Source organism: Colletotrichum siamense (genome assembly GCF_013390195.1).
Source record: "Colletotrichum siamense strain Cg363 chromosome Unknown KSG_Cg363_contig09, whole genome shotgun sequence".
Classification (NCBI taxonomy): Eukaryota; Fungi; Ascomycota; class Sordariomycetes; order Glomerellales; family Glomerellaceae; genus Colletotrichum; species Colletotrichum siamense.
This window is the reverse complement of record NW_023501022.1, coordinates 2,802,338-2,826,291: the sequence shown is the minus strand read 5'-3', so window position 1 is coordinate 2,826,291 and position 23,954 is coordinate 2,802,338. Positions and strand designations below refer to the sequence as shown.

General features: G+C 56.0%; 4 protein-coding genes across 4 annotated transcripts; 1 reads left to right on the top strand and 3 right to left on the bottom strand.

Moving 5' to 3' along the window:
- Positions 1 to 3,846: 3,846 nt before the first annotated feature.
- On the bottom strand, positions 3,847 to 5,448 carry utp15 (U3 small nucleolar RNA-associated protein 15; the record flags this gene model as incomplete). The annotated part of the gene is made up of 1 exon (XM_036645279.1): positions 3,847 to 5,448. One exon carries the CDS (start codon positions 5,446 to 5,448, stop codon positions 3,847 to 3,849), a length of 1,602 nt encoding a protein of 533 aa, XP_036489346.1.
- Positions 5,449 to 6,995: 1,547 nt separating this feature from the next.
- On the bottom strand, positions 6,996 to 9,258 carry GLN1 (Glutamine synthetase; the record flags this gene model as incomplete). The annotated part of the gene is made up of 5 exons (XM_036645278.1): positions 6,996 to 7,036; positions 7,095 to 8,004; positions 8,902 to 8,994; positions 9,073 to 9,108; positions 9,256 to 9,258. 5 exons carry the CDS (start codon positions 9,256 to 9,258, stop codon positions 6,996 to 6,998), a joined length of 1,083 nt encoding a protein of 360 aa, XP_036489490.1.
- Positions 9,259 to 16,069: 6,811 nt separating this feature from the next.
- CGCS363_v013428 (uncharacterized protein) lies at positions 16,070 to 17,967 on the top strand (the record flags this gene model as incomplete). The annotated part of the gene is made up of 2 exons (XM_036645277.1): positions 16,070 to 16,323; positions 16,350 to 17,967. 2 exons carry the CDS (start codon positions 16,070 to 16,072, stop codon positions 17,965 to 17,967), a joined length of 1,872 nt encoding a protein of 623 aa, XP_036489944.1.
- A 1,090-nt stretch (positions 17,968 to 19,057) lies between these two features.
- On the bottom strand, positions 19,058 to 21,448 carry CGCS363_v013427 (uncharacterized protein; the record flags this gene model as incomplete). The annotated part of the gene is made up of 1 exon (XM_036645276.1): positions 19,058 to 21,448. The coding sequence occupies one exon, from the start codon at positions 21,446 to 21,448 to the stop codon at positions 19,058 to 19,060; it is 2,391 nt and encodes a 796-aa protein (XP_036489058.1).
- Between the last annotated feature and the right edge of the window lie 2,506 nt (positions 21,449 to 23,954).

Here is a 23,954-nt window from a genome sequence, read left to right as displayed (position 1 = left end):
GTTATTGGTTTGTCGTGCTGAGAACCAACGATTAATGAAATTGAGAGATAGGTTGACGAAGAGCAGTCGACAGGAAGAAAAGCCGCCACATGCGAAAAAAACCTCTTGACCAAAGAGGTTAACTACAAAGGCCCTCAAATCTAGATCAAAAGTGTTATTTTTAACTTTTACGTAGAATAGTCATTTTTGATTCTATTTCTCTGGTTTCCCAGCATTGCTTCTCTATTTCTCTCTCTACTATGTCTCTTACTACTCCTAATCTAGTAAGCTATAGTAATTACCCAAAGCTGTATTTGTCCCCCTATTCTTTGGCTGAAATAATATGCAGTTAAACACCAGACTCACAACAAAAATGTTCACCTGGCCCACTTTGCCATTTGAGATCCGCCAGGCCATTCTCGAGCTCGTCATCAGTCACCAGGAACCAAAGCGCGACCTTGGCGAGCAACGAGACGGAAGAGGCACTGCTATATTCGCAACGGTCTGCACGGAATGGCAGTCTTTCTTCGAGGCAAAACATTTTAGGATGCTGTTATTGACTCAGCAATGCCTCTCAGACTTCAAAAGAATCGTTCAGGGTCGAAGGAGAAAACTGGTCAATCATGTTTGGCTTCGCATCGAGCTCAACCCTTACGACTGCAGATCGTGCCGGCTAGTGGAAGATCCCCTGGACGGAATCAGCAATCGGGCGATCTTTACAGATGCTCTCAAAGTGCTTTTTGAATGACTAAGTACCTGAAATGACCTCAGTGACCGAAGCGACAGAGGTTTGACCTAGAGTTGTCTGCGTACTCCCCGAGTGACGCAGAACATTTTTTCAAAGAGTACGACTTTACGCACAATCCCTACTCAGATGCGCCAGGGAACTTCCAGGCAACTTTAGCCGACAGATCGCATGCCAAGTTCCACGACCTCAATCACTTGTGGGAATCTGGCCGACGCGTAAATGATGACCAAAGAGTGTTTTCAAATTGCCTCCGCATTCATTGTCTAAAAGGTCTCTATATCGTCCCACCAAATTATGACGATAGTCCGCCGTTTTCTGCTGAGAAACAGTTACCAGAAGTAGGCGTTGTTACCAAATTACTCATCAGGAAGCAAAATTACCGACTGATCCATCCTGATGGTCTCGGCCAAATCTTCGAGAGATTGAAAGGGCTCCAAGATGTCGTATGCGAAACCCCGCATATCCCGTCGCACCAGGCCCAGGCCAATTTCGACAGCCGTAAGTCCAATTATTCATTTCTGATTTTCTTTTCTTTTCTACAGAGACGTTTCCCGCTTGACTTCTAGTCACGCAAAGTTCAATCTCTTGCTGCTGACTGATGACGCAATGCAGGGTATCGTCACATATTCAGGGATTGGATACCGACCACTCTGAAGCGCTTAGCACTATTCGAAGACTTTGACGGGAATTTCTTTTCCTGTCTCAAATACTTATTAGAAGATTACGCAACTCGGCTCAATAATCGGGAACTTGGTCTAGCTCTGATATCTGCGAGCAAAGAGAGAGCCTAGCCGCGTCCTTCATTGTCGACGCTGAGGACTTTCTTTATCCATTCAGGCCTAGAGATGATTTAGACCCCGCTGATCAGAGGGCCGGGATTCAGTACTCCTGGGACTGTCTCGAAACGTTGGCGCTCACGTCGCAAACACTATCAGCACGTCAATCCCGGAGCAAGGCCAATGATCTTCTTCATGCTGCTGCCAATGCAGCTCGGAGAATTCCCAAGCTACGTGTCCTGGAGATCTGGTATGGACAAGGCACAGATGAAGGCTGCATTTTCCGTTACAATCGCAATGGCGGTAAGATCTTCCCTTTGAGCAGTCTTTGGTCCTCTTCTGTAAATGGGGAACAAAACTTGCCAGACCGAGATCTGTCCATGAAGGCTAACACTTGATAGGGAATATTACTTGGCAAAGTACGTGGTCGTTTGATTTTGCTCCTCGGGTTCTCAGTTTATGGGCCGAGACAATATACCAACACTCTGGCGATCGTTTCGCATATTGTGACGTCCTTCAGGTCGAGAGCATGACCCTGGATGGTACACAATTTCCTGCGTCTATTTTACGGAGCCTGTGGTTGAGAGACCTGGCTCTTGATCAGATATCCTTTCGTCAACTGCAGATTGGGGGATCAGTCATGATACTGAGAGCACTTGATGCTTCACAACAGTCGGGTGCAAGATCATGGATTAAAAGTCTAGGGTCAGGGTGTTATTCGAGCCAGAAGAATAGCGTATAAAGCCCGGTGCGCAACAACATCCTTGACTCTCCAAATTACGAGACACTTCCCAACATTTCTGCTCAGCAGCCCGCGGTCATGGAGGCCAACACATTGAGTATCTTTGCCCACCCGAAGGACTTCAATGAATCTGCAGTCATATATGACAGTTTCTTGTGAGTTTCTTATTCTGCTTGAATACACGTCAGTCGACAGTGTCCCAAAATACCAAGCTCCCAAGGTATCTATAAGCTACCTCTGCAGTGTATATTCGCAAGATCGTGGATCATGGATCATAGCAAAGGCGTAGTCGTGGTTTCTTCAGAAAGCAAAGCGAGATACTAACAACTTCACATTTGTCGCCCGTTCTGGAGTGAAAACTGTGCATTGAAAGGAAGTCCTTTATATACCAACTGCACTCTCCCCATGCTCCAGATCGCCACCCAAACAACTCGCATCCAGGCTGAATCCGCCAAAGATCATTGCTGAAGACGGCATATAAAACCGGCATCGAAAGCTCGAAAAGATTTAAATGACAAGTATGATGATGACGAACCGTTTCCTGGAAACATGATGAACCAAGGGCTCGCTCATCGCGGCCCACATCAGGTCAAAACGAACACCAATATGGAGACCATCCCCCCCTCCTCCCGGCGCTCAAATCCCATCACCGCCGTCCAGCATCTTTGCGTCTTTCTCTTATTCCGGACCTTCGCACCAGCGGACAGATTGCTTGACTTTCCTGGTGCATAAGTAGCAGGCGGATGCGACTTCAACTCGCGTGAGACCGGTCATCTGCCGCCTGGGGCGGGGGCAAAATGCGTGGGTTTTGCATTATCCATCTTGGCTACGGCCGACGACATTGTTGAATAGTGCGGCATATCTTAAGGCTCCTTTATATACTTGTCCATGAAGTACTTTGGTTGGAAATTGGAAGTATGTGAAGCGCTGGCGAAATAGAGATTGCCAGCACTGATTCTCTGCTCACGAGAAGCTTGTCATAGCTGTCCGTCAGTTTGCCTGGGGCGAGGTAGTCGAAGACTTCATGGTCTTACCTCCGGGTGCAGTAGCTTGTCATTGCCATTTTCTCTATGATCTTGGTTAGTTATCTCTCATCGTCGTCTTCGTCGTCGTCTTCGTCGTCGTCTCTCTTGACCTTATCCCCTGAAATAGCCAAAAGCATACGTCCAATAGCAAACTCCTCTGTAAGTAACCACAAGAGGACCGCAACATCAGAGTATCACAACCGCCATATGCGGATCACACACTCACTTCGGAGAAACTCATGACATGCTTAAACACAGACCTGGAGGGTATTCAATCTATCAACAAACGACCTCCTAAAAAAGGAGGCCATTGTACACCACACAAATTACTTTTCTTCTCCCCTTTTTTGTTTCCTCTCCCGTTTCCCTCCTTCGATCCGCCCCAACGCCATCGCAATGCATCAGTGACCAAGAAGTCAGAATCAAACAAGAGGGTCCTTTCCACGGGGACAAGAATACCGTGTAATCCATTTCCTCTTTCCCCCTTCTCCGTCATCTTTACAACCATGCAACCACATCCTTGATCAGCGTCTCTTCCTCAAGCCGGGACGTGGAACACACAAAAGTCCCTCAACCTCAAGCAGCCCCCATCATCAAACTCTCCACCATCCCCACCGTCTGACACGCCAACTGCGCCTTCTCAACCTCATGCCTCACCCTCCTCTGCAACATCCTAAACCCCTCCCACAGCTCCGCGCTCGCCTCCGCATACTCAGCATACAGCTCCACCAGCAACAGCCCAACCTCGACACAAACACCCACATACCGCGGGTCGATAATATGATCACACGTCCACTTCAGCACCGGCGCGACCGTCGCCTCGTTCCTGCCCTCCAGCGCCTCCCGCGTCGCCGACCGGTGCCGCAGCGCCATCAGCAGCGTCAGCACGCCCAGCGGCGAGTACTCCTTGTTCCCCTGCGCGTCCAGCGCCACGTCCAGCGCCGCGCCGTACCGCCCGTGCCGCAGCGCCTTCTGCCACGCGTTCTCCTTGCTCCGGCTGACCCTCGCGTCCTGCGCCACGATGACCTCCGCCTGGCCCTCCCCCAGCGCCTCGAGCCGCCGCATCGCCGACTGCTTGCGCTTCTTCCCCTTGACGATCTTGTCGTGCTCGTCGAGCGTGCCCGCCAGCAGCGCCGCCATCTCGCGCTCGCGCTCCTTCTGCCGCGCCGCCTCCGGGCCCGTCAGCCGCGTGCGCACCGACAGCACGCCCGACTGCATGCCCACCACGAGGTGGCGGTCCGCGTGCTCCGCCGCGTTCGACGCCGCGAGCACGCGCAGCGAGAGGATCGGCGACGGGTACTTGGTGCTCGACACCACGTTCCAGCCCGTCGTCTCGAACACCTTGACGTGGCCGTCGAGGCCGCCCGTCACGAGGCGCGAGCCGCCGGACGCGAGGCCGAGCGAGGTGACCGTCTTCTGGTGGTTCGCGATCTGGTGCACGGGGCGCGCGGCGACGAGGTCGAGCACCGAGACGGTTGGCCCGGACGCCGCGAGCAGGGTCGTGCCGTTCGCCGCGAGCGGGAGGACGGCCTCGACGGGCGCCGCGTGCTTGAAGGTCATGACGGCGGCGTTGCTGCGCCCGCCTATCCTGGGGTCCCAGATCTTGACGGTCGCGTCGTAAGAACCCGAGACGATCGTGTTGGTGCCGTTCATGAACTCGGCGCAGCGGACGTAGTCCTGGTGGCCGACGAGGGTGTGCGTGGGGTCGTTGGCGACGAGGTCCCACAGGCGCACCGTCCGGTCGTCCGAGGCGGAGAGCAGCGTGGTGAGCTCCGAGTCGCTGAAGCGGGTGGCCCAGACGGGCTGCTTGTGGGTGTTCCACGTCTTGAGGATGCTGCGGGAGGAGGTGTCGAAGACCTGCATGCGGCCGGTGTCCTCGGCGGCGACGAGGACGCGGCCGTCGCGGCGCAGGGAGCCGGAGCGCGCGACGTCGGCGAAGCGGGTGATTGTCTTTTCGAGCTTGCGGGTGCGCGAGGAGTAGAGCTGCACGCGGGTGCCGGTGGTCACGGCGAAGAGGCCGTCGGAGGAGGTCGAGGAGATGTGCGTGATGGGGTACGACGTCGGTGAGGGGATCTGCAGCTGGTTCTTGAAGGACTTCCAGTAGCGCTGCTCGGCCGTCACCGGGGACGGGCCCGAGGGCAGCTTCACCTGCGGGAGGGGTCCCACGGTAGCTGCCATTTTGGTTGTGCTTGTTGGATTTAAATCGTGTGTGGCTTTTTGTCTTGCGAAGAGAGGGTGTAGGGGCGCAATTGGGGTGGTGGTTGCCTGCAGCGCAAGAAAGTGAAGATATCGTCGTGATGGACGCTGGTAAATATTTTTTTTGGAGGTTGAAAGCTCCTGGTAAGGAAAAAAAAAGATCTGAATTGAGAATTTCTTTGGACGCTAGGCTGATCTGGGACTAGCGTGCACCCCACCTTGCCGATAAGATAAGCCGCGGGGCCGGGGAGCTCAGGTCCGTTGGAACTACTCAAAGAAAGCTCATGGCAAATTCAAGGTTAAGCTCATGGGAAAGGGACAGAATTCCATGGCCTGCACGATGAAATAAGTGTAACAGAAACCATGATGCTCGTGTTCTAGCTAGAGTAAGCATTAACTCCTCAAACCAGCAATACTCTTTGCGAGCCCTCTAGAGTCTTACTGCAGCAGTCTCTCTGTATGCCTCAAGCTTCCCTCTCACCCAAGCTCAACTACACCATCATGGCAACCTCATCCCCTTCACCCCTCCCACCAAAGAACCCGTCACCTGCCATCGTCGACACAAACGCAAGACCGCCAAGAACCAAGACCTCCCATCCTGATCCAGGAGCATCGGAGCATCAACACAAACCGTGCAACCAACCCCGCGGTCCAAAAGGTAGTCCTACCCAGCTTACCTTTCCCGCGCCACTCTTGGCAAACAAGGCGCCTCTCCCAAACCACATCCCGCAAACTCGGCAAACACACACACCTCACCTCTCTCTACAAGGCAACATCTCACCGAACCACACTTCCCACCTTTCACCTGTCCAAAAACTCTCGCCCGCAAAACCTGCATGCCAGAACCATATCCAAACACCCCCATGGATTAAAGAACGAAAACAAAAAGCTTCCCCCTCGCCTGCTCACCGCCTCGATTGCCATGTACAAAGTGCAGAAAAACCACATGTCATGTCAGCCGCCTGCGTCTTCGCTGTCTCACATCACGATAAACTTCAGACGGCCCATGAGATCACCGTACATACAGTGAAGTAGGAGACTGCGTAAACCTCCGAAAAACGGAGGGCGCCTCCGTCTGATCCAATGTTGCACCACTTGCGCGCGGGCTGGGCATCAATAAAAGTCTAAACACCCAAAAACTCTAAATAGGATAAACAGCTGTTTCTCCAAACATTTTCATTTACACACCGACAAAACGGCCGTCTTGGCCGAAACTCACGATGTGTCCGTACGGGCGTCGCAAAACGCCCACTGAACGGTTCGCACGGCACGGTCAGACGGTGGAAAGCCCGACGGTGCTGTCACGCGCGTCTCACCGCAACGCGGTCGAATGACGTCGTCAAGCATGTGGGCGACGTAACAACATGCACGTAGGGACGAGTAGTCGCGAAAATTTGTTTGAACCTTCTTTAATTCTCATTGACCCATAATAACCTTAGTCTGATCTATGTAACACGCTGATAAAAGCATATTCAAAACGAGGCGAAGTCTTGAATCGGGTATACCATCCTCTCTCTCAGTCATCCCCTTTAGTTGTCGACGGAACCGTAAATGGTCTCCATCAGAATACCTGAGACGATGGTTAGCATCGCAAAGTGATGTTGGTGTTGATTGGGCTGTAGACTTACCAGTAATCCTGTAGGGGTCGGCGTTGGAAGCGGGACGACGGTCCTCGAAGTAACCGTAGCCCTTGGCGGCGCATTCCCTGGGGATACGGATGGAAGCACCACGGTTGGCAACTCCGTAAGAGAACTGGTCGATAGCTCCCGTCTCGTGGCGGCCAGTGAGACGCTTCTCGTTACCCTCGCCGTAGACGGCAATGTGCTCCTTGTGGCGGCCCTCAAGCTTCTTGATGGCGGCCTCAATGTGCTTCATGCCACCCTCAACACGCATCTCCTTGGTGGAGAAGTTGCTGTGCAGACCGGCACCGTTCCAGTCACCGGGGATGGGCTTAGGGTCAACGGAGACCTTGGCGCCGAACTCCTCCGCAATACGGGCGAGCAGGAAGCGAGCGAGCCACAGGTGGTCTCCCATCTCAATGCCGACGCAAGGGCCGACCTGGAACTCCCATTGGGCGGGCATGACCTCGGCGTTGGTACCAGAGATCTTGACGCCAGAGTACAAGCAGGCCTTGTAGTGAGCGTCGACGATATCACGCTGGACGACCTTGCCGGTACCAACACCACAGTAGTAGGGGCCCTGAGGGGCGGGGAAACCGTTAGCAGGCCAGCCGAAGGGGCGGTTGCTGAGGTCGAGGAGAGTGTACTCCTGCTCGAGACCGAACCAGGGCTCGTGGGCGGCGTGAGCCTCCATGAGCTTGGCGCACTCATGTCTGTAGTTGTACTTGTTGGGGGTGCCGTCGGCGTTCCAGCACTCGGAAAGGACCAGAATGTTGGGAGATCCACGGAAAGGGTCGGGGAAGACGGCGACGGGCTTCAGGTAGACGTCAGAGTTGTCACCGGGGGCCTGGCCGGTGGAGGAACCGTCGAAGTTCCACATAGGAAGGTCTTCGGGGGTGTACTCCTTCTCCTTGAGTGTCTGTAGACGCACATTGTCAGTATCGATGTTGTGAATGTGGCGTTGTGATGCAAGTCTGGGCATGGCAAATGCTCGGCGCGTGGCCAACTTTGGCCTGCAAGGCTGACATCATGCGATGCGCCTTGTCGTCGAACTGACGATGCTCAAGCGGGGAGCTCCAGTCGCTCATTCGGGGCTTTTGGGTCTCGGGCCCATCGCCAGTGGGGTCGTGACTGCGATCACGTCGCGCCGGCGGCTGGCCAACCGGCAAGAAGGATGCGCCCCGACGGCGAGCGGACAAAGACACTTCTAGACTTTTTGTTTGCGAGACCTGCAATACCCGAGATGCCGCGTTGAACCCTGCAGCTGGAGGCAAGGCGAGGCCTCGGAGTCGCTGCACCAGCCAGGTGGGGCGGGGTTCCTTGCAGAACCGAGTCGTGTGCGAATCCTGTCAGCCAGCAGCCCCGGCTACTGGCAATAACCAGAAGCCCAGCCGAGCAGAGCTGAGCAGGTACGTACAACGACCGCCAACCCAACACCCAACACAGCATCCGCGGGGCAGGCGGTGGTTTGACCCCCGCCAAGCCCCAGTGCTTGCCGTCGCCGCAACCTGCTGCAGCAGCCCGCCTAAATCTCAGTCCGGGGCAGACTCGGAGAGACCCCGAGGCAATGATTCCTCAAAACACGGGGCCGCTTCCCCAGCTTTGTTGCGCCCGCCGCCGCAGGTCGTGAGAGGCATTAACCGGCTCAGCTGCAACGCGTGGCGGGCCAACGCTGGAAGAGGCGTATCCTTTTCCTCGTGTAGAGGATTCTCCGGCTGCAGCAGTGCGGGCGATTTTGCGGGCTGCGAACCGAGCCAACGCCCGGCGGGGAAAAAAAAAAAGACTGAGACGCGGCTTATCGGGAAAAAAGACATACCCTTGACTTGGAGCGGGTCTCGCCGTCAGCATCGATCCAGATGTACTCGGCCATGATCTGGCCCTTCTGGTCAAGCTTCAGGTACTTGGCCAGCTACACAGGTAGTCAGCATATTTGTTCTCGTGTAGATCGAAGCTGATGATGGGATCAGCGTAGGTGGGTGGCTCTCACGGTGTTGGGGTTGGAAACCGTAGCAGCTTCTGTCGCCTATTGAGGAAGTCATGTTAGCGCAGGTTCCATGTTGGATATTCTTCCGCAACACCGCATCGACCAGCGAGGGGTAGATCGACCGGGTCGCAATAGGAATGACGTGGGGTTTTCTGCGCAGAAAACTGCAGCAGCAGGAGGACTCACCATTTTTGCGGTTTGTGTGTGTGTAAAAGTTAAAAAAGGAAGAAGTTGGATGACAAGCTCAACGGGTCAATTGAGGATCGAGGAAAGGTTCAAGCAGGTAGATCTATAGATCTAGAAAACAGGAAGACGAGAGGATATAGAATAGAGGATGAGTGAAAAGTAAAGAGCTGCGATAAGAGAACAGACGCCGGGGCGGTTGAGGGTTTTATGTTTTCGGTGGCCGTGTCCGGGAGGAAGGCATGGGCTGGGCGACTTGGACAAGGTGACTGGCGGCGATGCCTTTGAACCCAGCTATCTTGGGCGGGATATTGCGTACTGCGTACCTTTGCCGTACCGACTGAAGATGAACGTACCCGATCCCGCCAGGTACCATCAGGATACTTGGGATGACCGCATCCTGCCTCGTCTGGCCTTTGACGCGTGTGGTACAGAAGCGTACTGGGCAGGCCGGCTGGGTATTCGTACCTTACCGTCCAGAAACTGGGTAGGTTCCTGCCGCCTCTGTCCAGCGGTCGAGGTACCTCCCGTACCTTACCGTGCACACTGAGGTGCTAATGGACATGCCGCCAGCAAGTCCAGGTCTCCGTCTCCAGCAGCAGCCCAGTAGTGGGTGTCCACTGCCCACACTTTCCCTCAGCCCAAGATAAGGCCTGCCCATCGCGGCTGCAGGGGTGTGGCTGGTTCTGGCTGCTGGTATCGATTGCGGTGGGGTGGAGGGTGGGTGTGGTGGGGTGTGGACCCGGAAACAGCAGCCCTGTGATTCGCTCGCCAGCGCTGAGTTTGGGGGACCACAGATACATGCCACCTGTGGACATGCCTTCACAGTGTTCCCAGGGTCTCAGAGACAGCGACATGACTGACTTTTTCCCGGCTTCAGGACCGTACTGGCCTCATCAATTTGCACCGTCCGTCATCGTGCCTTTGAAGCGACGTACCGGAAAATGTACCACAGTGTCCCCCTCCCCGTCCAAGGCCCCGTCGGCCCTGTCCTGCACCAACGGCCGTCATGTCTCCAAGAGAAACGGAAATGCGACGGGCGGATCATTCACCCCTAAGGGTATCGTCGACTTCATCGTCGCCATGCAGCGAGCTCCTCTTTGCGCCTCCATCGAGGTGGTTTTGTTCTGTCAACCCTAGTCCCCAAGAGTCAGAGACCGCTGATAGGAAAATAAAATCCAAAACCACAGCCAAGGGTTGATGAAATTTTCGTGAAGCGTGTGACGATGACTTCGACATGCGCGCACAAGGGGGCTTGGAAGAAGGGCCCGAGGGGAGCCAGTCAGCTGTCGCCGGAGGCAACCCGCCTACTGCAGCGAGGTACCTTCATACCTAGGTAGGTAATGTGCCTTTTTACGCAAAAATACGCAGCACGCAGCGCAGCACTCGACGAGAACCAGCAGCAGACCAGCAGCAGAACCTGACCTCAGCCAACAATGAAGAAAGAAAGCAACAGTGACACAGACTGCCGTACTGCAAGTATTCGGTACCGTGTCACTGCCAAGCGCAACCCTTCCCGCGCCTCGAGGCCCCTCCAAAAGCGCGGTCCATCAGCGCGGGGTACGTACCGGTACATCCACGCCTGCCTCGTCTCGCTCCACTGGGGCTGTTTCTATCCTTGGATCACCTCAGTTGCTGAGGTGCTCGTGTGTCGAATGCTCGCTGTTGCTCTCGCCCGCCCGCTGGAAAGCTCTTTGGCCGTCGCCTTCGCCGTCGCTTGTCGCTGTCGCCTGCCCGTAGCTCCTCGGATCAAGGTGTGGTCGTGGTGGTGGCTGTGGCGCCGGCCGTTCAGGCTCAATTCGAAGGCTCCAAAACCAAAGGCGACTGACTTGACTGAGTTATTCCTGGGTCTGTCTCACTGACAGTCCGCGGTCAGTTTCCCTATCGTTCCAGAATCCAGACCGCCCATCGCCTGCCTGCCTGCGAGCGGCAGCCGCAGCCTACTGGAACTTTGGCTCCCAGAAACGGCCGCTCATGAGTAAGATTTTCCACCACGCACTTGCATGCGCTTTGCTTGTTCGCGTTCCTGTGTTTCGTCCCATGCCCGACTCCAGTCTTAATCTCCAGCAGATCTCATCTCGCCATTCCAGCTTCCAGACAAATCTCTAGTCAGGTCTTCCCGAGACAGCTTCCCAAACTTTAGCCTTTGTAGACAATGTTCGGCATGTACACAAAACGGACAACCGGCTCCGTCATCTCGGCCATTCCCCCGCGCTCAAGGCAGGACTAGACAGGCCTTGACCCTCGTCTGGCGGTTGTGAATACCCCGAGAGAGGAAGAGACCGTCGCTTGCACCTATGAAGGTTCCGCGCCGACGATCGTCTGGCTGTATTGCGACAGCGTGCATATTCCTGGCGCTGAATTCTCGGGGCATTGTGCGCTACCATTTGTTTTTGGGGGGTTTCGTGAGGTACCGAGACTTGACTTCGTCCTTGGCCACGACCTTGACCTTGACGCCCCCCGCCAGAGGACCCTAGAAGACGAGACATCGTGGCCCAGCCACTCACAATCTCATCTTACCAGCACCGATATCGAATCGTCTCTTCGTCGCACAAATCCTCTTATCCCGCCGCCTGGCGCAACTGTCGCCGCGGCGCACGCCGTGGTGCGCTAATTCTCCTTCCTCATCAATCTCCCACCCTTGCCATGGCTATGCCTGCTGGCGGCACAGGTAATCATCCTCTAGGAGTTGCTTCCTTCGTGCCGTCTCTTGTTGGTCAGATTGGAAGCTCCGGCCTCGCCCACCGACCGAGTGCGCGGCGTGTCGTTCCACCCAATATTGACCGCGTCCCGGCAGTGATATCGAGACAACCCTCTCAACGTTGACTGTCTTGCAGTTTGTGCGTCTCCGTTTGTGCGCCTGTAACCCCTCGGTGGAGTGAAAAACCTGACCCTGAATGCGTTTAAAGGTATCTGTACTTGTATGCGCATCTTGTGGCATCCCAATCAGGACCATTAAAACCCGTCGGTCACATCTCCCGCTCAAAGCTATCGACACAAGTCGACCCATTTGTGATGCGGCGGCGAGGGGCAAAGGTGGGGTCGGTGTTGCTCCGGGCCAGACGTAGACACTCCGGAATCCAGACGTTAGATCTGGAAGTGTGGTCAGTGCGATGGCTTCGTTTGTCGGTATCCTGTGAGAGAAGCCGAGTTTACAACACGTCTCGAGTCATTTGGGGGGTTCAAGGGAACCCCGTATTGCGCGCTCACTCCGACAGCGGGAGGGCCATCTTCCCCAAACCTTCGGGAATCACTAGCAGCAGATAGGCCTTCCGGCCAATATTCGAGCTTCTTTTCGTCAGCGAACCCCCAAACTTGGTCTCCACGAAGCGACGACCATGTCGAAGCTATCTTCGGAGGCAGCGCCAATCCGCATGGGTATGGCCCTGTTGCCCTGCCGTGGCCCGTCTCCTGCAAGCCTTGAGTGAAATATCTGGCTGATATGCAGCCCCAAACGTCCAAGAGACTGCAGCATGCACAAAGCTGGAGTCGCCCAGCGCTCTAGGGGAAACCGCTGATTTGATGCTGCTGACCATATGGTCACCGAAGTAGATCAGGTCACCTTTTTGTTGCTTAAGTTCCTCGACAGGATCGAGATGCCGACCTGTCGTTGGTGATGTCGAGTCTCCAGTCAGTCATATCAACCACACATGCCCCTCCGATACGGCGGTATCAAGATGGGCTCCCACTCCCCCGCAAATCAGCACGCGACAGGGTAAGACCCGTACATCGTGCGCGGCGGTATCTGTACCGCAGCACTCGCGGATAGACAATTACCCCCAACATTGTCATCCCAACATGCGCCTTGTGTCCGTCAACATTATCGGACATCGTGTATCCTGGGATGCCGCTTGCCGTTGCCGCTCCCAGACGAAGTTCAAGTAAAACTTTGATGATTCCATTATGGAACTCGTTCTCCAGATGTGACCTGCAGGAGACCTCCATCCCGGGTGTCTCCAAACCATCAAGTGTGGGACGCTAGTGGATGGATGGCGCATTTTGCATTGCTGGCTTATCGTTGGGCGCTGATTGGTCAGAGCCCAAGTGCAGAATAATTGAATTCTCTCAAGAGCTGTTTCGGTTCCGTCTTCTCCTTAAAGACAGACATTAATCGCTCAAGAGGTCCTGATTGCTCGTTACGCTGTCGACTGCTAAGCACATTTACCTCTCTTGTCATTCGCAACTCCAGGTGACCTGCCACGATGCGCAGCTTCACGGGGTGTCGTTGGCCTCGGTGAAGTGTGTGACTGACCTGAGCTTACTTGGTGGAGAGCCGCGGTTGTGACATGGGGTCACTGCGAACCAGAAGTGCAGGCAAAGGTACCACCCATTTCGCCGCAGAAAAAAGGGTTGTCCACGGGCTAGTGCCGCAATGTTGGATTCTGGAAAATGTGGATGGAGCAGCCGTGTTGGGTTGGGCGCCGGCCCGGCGGGGAGGGGGTGAGAGTGGAATCGTGGATGGATGGATGGGATGTTGGCCGTCAGTTTGATTGACCAGCACTGCAGAATCTGCCACTCTTCCCAGGGTCGCCGAGACCGGGCATGGAGCGGCAACGGCACCTCAGCGGCAGCGCTTTTGCGGACGGCTGGACGGCTGCCCCGACCGGACAAGACCGCGGTGTCCGTATCCCACACCGGCAATCGCTTCGACCGCCCCATACCGACCGATCCTTTCCTGCGGCCTCCTTGAACGTCAGTTCTGGGCTTGCTGGATGCGCAGCGCTTTCAACAACGACTCCTTTGTGTTGCGGCATTCTTTTTTCTTCCTTATCTCGAACGCATGCGAAAATTCGTCATTTCCCATCGTCCGAACTCTCCTGAACAACGAGGATTCGCCGGTCTCATCGCTGAGTGGTCGGCGTTGACACACAGTTATTGTCTGATTGGTCGGCGCCCACCCGCCACGATCGGGACTTGGCTGAACACTGCCGGGGCACCTGGGCGAGGGCATGCCAGGGACCCGATCGAGTCTCTCACGAGATCACAATGACGTCTTTGGGATAGTCGATTGGGTCCTCGACGATCCAGAAGAGCGGCGATAACATCATGGCGACGGGTGTGACCTCGTGCAGGACCCAGAACGGCTGATGGAGGCAATTCGGAGGGCCTCGGCCGGGGGCATCGAGACCGCTTCCGTGACGTCGGCCGCGGTGTACGGTACGGCAAGCGTCGGACAGGATTCGATTGAACGTAGAGACAAAGTTGTCACAAATTCGGGGTCTCGTGTCGGTGGAACTAGCTGGGAGTCTTCTTTCAGGGGAATGCATCTCGGCGCGGCAAGCGCCACATGGAGAGACCGAAGGCACTGCGCACAAGACAAGCCCGACCCGACGGCATGCGCAAGCGTTGTTGGCTCAGGCGGCTTGGAGCTCAGAGGTCAGACTCATTGTCCAGGCTCGGGTCCGGCTGCGAGCCCACAGCAGGGCGCAGTCGACATCGTCAACTGAGGTGGGTTGAGTCAGACTCGTGTTCGGCCGGCGGCGGCTCTTGTTTATTTTCGGACCATTGTCCCGGGAAGAGCGGTGGGCGGACACTGCGATAAGGTAAGGTAAGGCTCGTCAGGAGGGTGTTCTGGATCTCCTAGGCACTGACCGGACTGGGGCTGCGTCTGACTTGTGATTCCGAGAGGGTGTTGCATTTGGAGAAAACAGTGGACTGTCGCCAGTGCGCAGGTCTATGTATGCACACTGTGGGGGAAATAGGGGTTGGCTGGGTGAATGGAAGCTGAAGCGGCAAGTGCAGCCTCTCGTACGCTTCGACGTCGCTGCTTCCTGCAGGAACTGCAGCGAACAGGTCACATGATGTTTTGGTATTGAGGAAGCTGCAATGGAACATTTTCAGATCGGAAAGCACGATCATGGTCCTGCCTCCTACTTGCCTCGCGCTTTTGTGTGCATGGACTGGGCCTTCCGCGTGGAACGGAGTGACACTGCCCGGAAACACTGAACTTGCCATCTTCGTGTTGTGACTGCCACTTTGCTACCTTACATTGTTATGATCCCATCCCGCCTTCGATGTCGCTGCAACTGGCCACATACTAACAGATCATCACCGGCTCCAGCAATGAATTGGACGGAGGGGGCTTTGGCTCGCCATTCGAGAGGCCCAAGGTGGAAGCCAGACGTCGCTCGCCAGCAGGAATACTTCGCAAAGGCCCGGGCTGGCAGACGCGAGACCTCAAAGCCCGATATCAACTCTATCTCGTTCTTCCAACGCCACCCTCCCAATTCTCCAGCCCTGCCCCAGAAAAGCTCCCAAGCGCTTCACGCGCCCTCGGCGCCGCACGTTCAAACTCAGCTGGGCCATCAGAGCAGTCAAAAACGACCTGGTCACCGGAGGGACTCGCAGCAACTGCAGCATGGAAATGTCCATGCCGGTGGCTTTGTCGGCGCCCGGTCTCATGCAACCGTGAACCAGAGTGCCAAGAGACAGCGCATAGCAGATCCTGACGACGCCTTTGAGGCCAAGAGGCGCAGGCTCCTGGAAATTTCAGACTGGGCAGGTCTCAACATGCAAAAAACACTTTCCATGGAATTCCCACTTCACGAAAATCGGGCTGGCCAGATGTGGAACTTTCACAAGAAACAAGACATGAGAGGTCATGGCCCTTTCATGGACAGGAATGGACATCCAGCACCGGCATCGAGAATACGCCTGCTTTCAAAACAGGGCAGCACGCACCGTGGAACTCCCAGCATACACATCAGAATCGGGAGCGACGTTCAGAATAGAGGATCAAGCCAATACACTATCAGCAGCCCTTGCAAGAGACTCTCCGGGAACAGGTCAACGTCGAAAAACAAACGTCGGTCAGGCGATGAATCGTCAGCTGGGTCTTAGGAAGCCTCGCGACGTCAGGCTGATCAGCCTGCAATGCAGAGACATTCTTCAGCCCATGACCGCCAGTCAGCCGTGCACGGGCTACGAAAGAATCGCGACTACCAGGACCTTGGCCATTTGGCTATTGATGGGCTTCCGCAGCCATCTACTTCGAGACACTTTCGACGAGAGGGCAGTAGCCTACGAGTCGAGACTACGCCGTCCGTCGTGCATCAGCCAGTACCACGCAGAGTTAGTCAACTATTACTAAAGGACAGATCTGGTGTTCATATATCCGAGATCGAAAGCACTGCCGGGGAGATTGGGCAGCGTCCTGCACCAGCCGTTGCTCCCTCAGAGATGAGAGAGGATCAGCGTTGGCAGAACATGCTCAAAGCGATGGAGGGGCATTCCGAGAATGTTGAAGAACAGCACCTTGACAAGTCTGGCGCCTATCCGCAAATCAGTCCTGGCATCAGCGAGTTACTACGCACGAGCACGTCGTCAGTTTCAAGCATGAAAACGGGGGAGGGGCATGAGGTGAGATATGACGGCGACTCAATGAGCAACGATTCCGAAAGCACAAAGCCAGAAACGAGAGACCAAGTTACCTATGGACCCAGATTCGATTATCCACCTATGAGTACTTCCTCTGACACCCGACAGCCAGAATCCTGCCAAGAATCGAGTGAGGCAAATGACCAGGCGCCTGTAGCTATCGAAAATGCACCGCAAAGCCACCATACGCCGGATTCTTCCGGTTCTTTAACGCGGTCATCACCTCCCATGCAGCTTGCGACGGATCCAAGTTCGTCTCTCTGTACCTATCCTGAAGAAGATAACCTCGATGAGCAGCCTGCGGATGGAGAGCCACGCATTACCATACGCGCTTGTTCATCTGATGAAGACCTAAGCGACTTTGCACCCCATGCTAAAGGCTTGGGCAGGGACCGCGAGATCCGGGACGGCCAGTTGGCCAGCGAGAGGAGGTTGAACCTCGATGGCACTGCACAGTTTGACGAACTCGAGAAGCCTATGTTTGCGTCTCAGATCATCCAGCCGGAAGAGAACGAACCTCCGCCAGTGGTTGACAAGGCGCAAAAGGAAGCAGAAGAGGAGGCTGCCTGGATGAACTTCATATTTGACGATGACATCGACGAAGCTGAAAAGACTGCATTTCAAGAGGCGGCGCAAGAGGCAGCGCGAGTGATACGGCCTTCCAGCAGTGTTTCCGAGATCCCAATCGATAATTCAACCACTTCGAGCTTAAGTCACTATGCGGAGACAGTGGCGACCTGTGGCACATCGACGTTCCGGGCGGCAAACGGTAATGCCTTCTCGTCGAGGTTCTCTCCCGATCCACACTTCGGCCATCCTGCGAAAAGGACCCCGTTTCCTCCAAAGTTCTCCTCAGATCCTGACTTGAAACTGTCGAGTGCTGTTGCGGAAAGGAAGCATCAGACACATCACGATCACTCAGAGACTTACCGACACAGTATGCCATACAACGAGACATCAATGAGAGGAGCTTCATCACAGCCCGGCTACTTTTCACGCACCACCATTGACAACATGACTGATGGCGCTGCTTCGCAACTAACGATAGACAATGCCTCAATTATCGCTCAACCCCCTCAATCAGAGGCGAGCGAGGAAGCTGCTTTCACATTTACACAGCCCAAGAATTTCGTTGGCAGTCGAGTTACCTCAGCAGTCCCAATATCAATGACATTGCGCAGCAACAAGTCAAGCGCGCCAAAGAAACCTAACAGAGGACGTAAGAAAAGAGGCCATCAGCCGCAGGCAAAGAGGTCTCAACCACACAGAGATGGCAGCGCTTTTATCCGGGCTCTTCCTAATTACGACGATGATCCGATTGATGGTTCAGATGATTAATGAGGTGGATATCATGGTATCTTGGAGGGGCATCAGATTCGATTTTGGGACGCATGGCGTATCATGGCACTATGAAAGGCAGAAACGAACTTGCGTGGCATCCTTTGACATTCGTGGAATATCGACCGTTTTTGGCACCAGGCCTTATCTATCCTAGACGAACTCATACATGTGCAATGCAAGAAGAACCTTTGCAATGGAATAAATAATCCTCGGAACATGTGCTTTTCTTCGGAGTCCATCCATGCAGGCCCGGCAATGTGCCCAGCGGCACCGTACGTCTTCTCCGTCTTCTTCGTCTTCGTCGTCTTCTTCCCGTGCCATCCAGGTAGTATTCAGCTTTGAATACAGCTCTGCTGGATATCTCAACTACTTCGCAAACATCACACATACCCCCTTTTTATATGTTCTCTTGCGCGTAGGTCGTCGAGTCCTATCCCCCCCCCCCCCCCCCCCCCCCCCGTTCTATCCGACGCCTAATCCAGCGCCACCACAGGCATTTGCTTTGCATCCAGCTAGCCCCAGTAAGCTCTTGGATGGTCTTCGTAATGGACACGTCGACCTGCTTGAGCTAGAGTTAGATCGCCCAGGGGATGAGCGACCCACGAGCCGCTACCGATGACATACATATCCGAGAGGGCCCGCGTGGGCACAACAACGTACTCACCTTACTCACCTACGACGACTCTTCACAGTTGGTGGTAGTCTGAGGGCCAGTGCATGTGGAAGAACCAAGAAAGCTGATGTTTGAACAAGTCTATGTAACTGAGCACCGAGAAGTACATACATCGAAATTCTGCAGAAGAAAAAAAAGAACCATCCCAACAACCAAAAAAAAAACCAGATCCCTTGAACAAAACCCCCTTGTGATGACAGCAGACTTCAGCGCCAGGCCGATGTCGAAAGTGACAACGCGGAACACAACCCCTGTTTTTCGTCGGTGGCCTTGCAACGGGAGACGCCTCCCGCAGATCCAGCTCGACTTTCGTTTTTTGGTCTCATGAAATCATGCGGTCTATCTTTTCAATGTATGCGTGGGAATGACCGGGGACAAAACAGTACCCTCGGTCAGTCAGAAGCAGCGCATGGCTTAGAAGAAGCCAAAGGCGCGGCCGTGGCGGCGCTGGTGGTGGGCCACGGCGGCTTCGCGCTTCTCCTCGGAGGAGCGCTTCTTGGCGGCGGGGGCCTCGGTGGGGACGACGGAGACGGTCGCGGTGAGGACGGAGGTGACGGCGGTGGGGCAGCTGGACGCGGTCACTGTCACCGTGACCGCGGACGGGCAGCTGCCCTCATCGCCGACGCTACCGCCGTTGCCGGAGCCAGAGCCGCCGGAACCGGAGCCGGAGCCGCCGGAGCCAGAACCAGAACCGCCAGAGCCGGAGCCGGAGCCACCAGAGCCGGCGCCAGCGCTGGGGAGAGCGGACGCGATGGTGGTCGCAATGGCACCAGTCTGGGAGGGGCTGATGGTCACGACACCAGTCTTGTCTCCGAGGGTCACGGTGATGACAGAGACTTGGCCAGCGGGAGGAGCAGTGGGAGCGGGGGCGGTCACGTACACCGTGGTGACCTTAGGAGGCAGGCCGCTCTCAGCGGGGAGAGTAGAGACGACGGCGGAGGTGACCGGGGCGGTGCCGGAGGGGCCTGCAGTCGGCTGGAGGGTGATGGTGACCAGAGACACGACGGGAGAGCCCGAGGGAGGAGCGAGGGTCATGGAGATGACAGATGTAACCGGCTCGGAGGCGGCGGGGGCAGAGGGAGCGGCGGCGGGAACAGTGGCGGTGACGTAAACAGTAGAAACCACGGGCTCTCCTCCAGGGGTGATGGCGGGAAGAGTAGAGACGACGGCGGAGGTAACGACGGAACCTTGGTCAGAGACGCCGGGCTCGTTGGTGGGAGCGGGAGGCTGGCCGGTAACGAAGATCGTAGTGACCTTAGGGGGCTGTCCGCTCTCGGCCGGGAGAGTAGAGACGACGGCAGAGGTGGCGGCGGAGCCGACAGCCTCAGAAGCGGCGCCACCCTCGATAGTCTTAGTGATGTACACAGTCGACACAATCTGTCCGCCAGTGGCATCGGGAACAGTGGTAACGACAGCAGAGGTGGTAACAACAGCAGAGCTGGCCACAGCATCGGCAGAGCTAACGGCGGTACCCTCGGGGGCAGAAGGAGGGCCACCAGCAGAGCGAGTGACGAAGATGGTGCTCACAACGGGCTCGCCTCCAGGGGTAACGGCGGGAAGAGTGCTGACCACGGCAGAGGTAACGACAGAGCCCTGGTCGGAGACGGGAGGCTGGGGCTCGTTGGAAGGAGCGGGTCCGCCAGCAGAGCGAGTGACATAGATGGTGGAAACGATCTGGCCTCCAGTGGCGTCAGGAACAGTAGTAACGACGGCAGAGGTCGTGAGGGAACCGACAGCCTCGGAGGCAGAGCCAACAGCCTCAGAAGCAGCAGGTACCTCAGCAGAGCGAGTGACGAAAATCGTAGAGACAACCTGGCCGCCGGTGGCGTCGGGGACGGTGGTAACGACAGCAGAGGTGGTGAGAGCAACGGAGCTAGCGACGGCGTCGGCGGAGCTGACAGCGGTACCCTCAGGGCCAGAGGGGGGAACACCACCAGCAGAGCGAGTGACGAAAATGGTGGAGACGACTTGGCCTCCAGTGGCATCAGGAACGGTCGTTTCGATGGCAGTGGTCTCAACGGCGGCAGTGGTCTCGGGGACGGCGGCAGTCTGAGAGGGAGCGGCAGTCAAGGAGACGAAGGTGACACCGCCGGTACCGACAGTGGCGCCAGCATCAGGAGGCAGAGTGGTAGTCGCGATAACGGAGCCACCATCAACGGGAGGAACAGTGCCGGAGGGAGGAACGACAACGGTCTGGGTCAGGGTGACAGGGACGGAAACAGTGACAGTCGTCTGCTCATTGGCGGCGTTGTTGCAAGCAATAAGCTGGGTCTGGCACTGGGTAACGGCGAAGTTCTGTCCGGCGACGCTCTGGCACTGGGTGAACTGCATGTTGCAAGCGGCCTTGCAAGCAGACTGGAACTGACCGAACTGCTGGCCTCCGACCTGGAAACCGCCCTGCTCACCTTGCTGAACAGCAGGAGGAGCGCCACCGAGACCAGAGATGAAGTTGAAGAAGGTTTGCTGGGAGATGATGATGATCTTGGGCTGCTCAATGATGGTCACAGGGCTGGCTGTGACGGTGCGTTCGGTTGTGATAACATCGGTGACGGTGACGTTGTTGTCGTTCGTGGAAGTGACGGTGGCGACCTCGGTGAGGGTCGTGACGGCAGGGACCGCCGGGGCCGAAGTGTTGAGGAAGATGCCGGTGGGCGCAGCGGAGGAGACCGCATCACCGGTGCCGGTCGAGATGCGCGGCGGGATGCTGATGCTGCTGAGGATCGGCGACGGCTCAGCTTGACGCTTCTGCTTGGCAAGGCCAAGCTCTGCCAACAGGCAGACGAGGACGGCGGATTTGAGCAACATGGCGAATGATCGTGAGAAGTCGAAGAAGAGCGGTTTGCTAAGTGTTTGAAAGTTGGATCGGTTTGTTGGGAAGGAATGGACTGAAGCAAGGGCCCTTCAAGGGTTTGATGGGCGACTAGCACCTGGAAGAGAATGACAAAGTTCAAAAAACTGAACGGGAAAAGAAAGAACTGGCAAGAATGTACCAAATGATGGAGAGCTGAGGCTGCTGAGGCAAGAAAGAAACCTTCTCGAGAAACGGGAAGGACGACCATCTTTAAAAGCATACGGCTCCCAGTCCAGCCGGAGAAGGCTCTCCCATGTCAAGGGCCGTCGACCCTTCGATGGATCGGGCATCCCTCCTGACCCAAGTCTGCTGGCCTGCTAGCTAGCTGTAGGACGGGTCAACCATCGCTTTGGGTTAGCCATCGTGAGACGTTCGGGCAGAGAGCGGGCAGGCGGCGGGGCCGGGGTAGGGGGATGAGCTTATCGTCGTCTGGTGTTTACGATTCCAAGAGAGGGCTGGTGGAGGGGAGTGGAGGCGCGAGACTGGGGGCGCGAACGGAGTTTTTGCCCTGGCAGGATCGATTGAGGGATTGGTAGAGCAGGCTGGTGGTTTGGCGTACATGAGTGTTTCCCGAACAGTCGATGTGAAGGCTGAAGGCGGTGGTGGCTGGAATGACGGGGGTCGACGGAGGAGGTCCAAGGATGAGCGGGGATGTGCCTCAATGTCTGTGGGTTCCTCGGCGGAGAGGGTGCGTAAAAGGCATAGTCAGGCCGAATGGCAGGGCCTATATCAGACTTAGCAGAATGCGCGTCTCCTCTGCAGTTGCGGTGGTGTTGGAGCGGAGCTCAATAAGTGAGTTTATGGGACGGTGATGAGATGCCGTGCAGAATGCAACGGTGACTGTAGATCCAAATGTTGAATCGAAACCACAACGACGGCGACTTCGATCGTGTTGACTGCATGCACGGTTGGCATTTGCAACTTTGCAAATGATCGTCCCGTAGCGTTCCCGTAAAGATCGACGACCGTCAACCGCTCTCTCTCATGCCGTCCCTTTCTCCTCCCTTTTTTTCTCCGAGCCGTGTCTGTAGAAACTCCACCCCAAAGAGACTAATTCAACAGTCCGAACAAGGCAGGCAGAGACCTCGTTTGGTCGGGAGAAACGGTGGCGAAATGTGGGCTTGCTGGAAAAGCAAACATGGGATCAGGGAAGGAGAACCCGAGCAAAGACTTCTTTGGCCAGGGGAAGCGGTTCAGCGTCTGATGTTGTGATCCAATAGCATCGAGCTTGAAAGAAAGCTCTGCGGGCATGCGCATAGCAGTCCAAGGAGGCGGCCTGGCAGCAGGAGATGTCGAATGGAGGCTCAGGGGCAGCGGGGTGGAGGAGGTGAGGTTCACTTTGAGTGCCCAGAAGAAGGGGGTTCGATGGTTCAGGAACCGACTGACGTCGGGATGGTGCCGGTCGGGGATGCGCATGATTTTCGAGATCAGTGAGGATCACTCGGAGAATTACAGCCAATCGGGAGACACTTTGCAGGGAGCTAGTGAGGTCCGCTCTGCAGTCTTGATTATCTAATGCCCGCCAGAGACCCACTTGGCGAGTTTGAAGATGGCAGCGGCCTTCTTGCCCTTCTTGCCTGTCGCAGCTGCTTTCTCTTCATCCCAAACATGGTTCGCCCCCTTGACCCGGCTGTTCCTGTTTCAGCTGATCTTCCAAAGGGGAAACTCAGCCTCGTCCCAACTCCCCTTTTTGTGGCTTCTCGCCTGCAGCGTTCCAGCGAACACGGCGAACTGGCCCAGGCCCCTTGTCTCTTGCTTGGTCGACATCCACCCCGAACCACCTTGCGATCCCCGTCCCTCGATTTTTTCACCGAACAACCCCAGATCACGTGTTGACGCTCCTCCCCCCTTCTCCTGAATCCAGGCCGCGGTTTTTCTCGGCCGGTCGACGAAGGCTGCTCCAGTCCTTCCACGGCCGTCCGATTCTTCCATCTGATGTCATGTCGTCCGACGCCCTGGTCCCTGAACCCCTGCACCGGTTTCACAAAGGCTAATTGCAGGAGTCGTCTTTCGTGCAGACTTGGGACGACTGTGGACTGCACGCCACCCAGTCCTTCCCTTCCCTTCGTGATTTCTCCGATTGTCATAACACCGATCCTGAGGAATAGCATAGTCGTCCCGCCGGGGCGAGGTCATATCCAAGAGTCGCATTCAATAACCTGCTCTCGAGCCTCCCTCTCTCTGGTGTCTTATGGGCATGGTTTGTTGTTTTGCGGCATATGTTCGCGGAGATTATCCATTGCAACCTCTCCCATGAACCCCCTCACGCCGAAACTTGGCTCATCGACCGCGCGGGCAGCCAGACGAACTTTCTGCCCTCCCAGCCCAGCTCTCTTATGATCAGCACGATGTTGCTATGATCCGCGACACGTCAGTGAATAAGGTCTGGCTTGTGCGACCCATGCGGGAGATCGCAGCAGCACCCCGATCCACCACCCACCACCACCACCAGCACCCCTC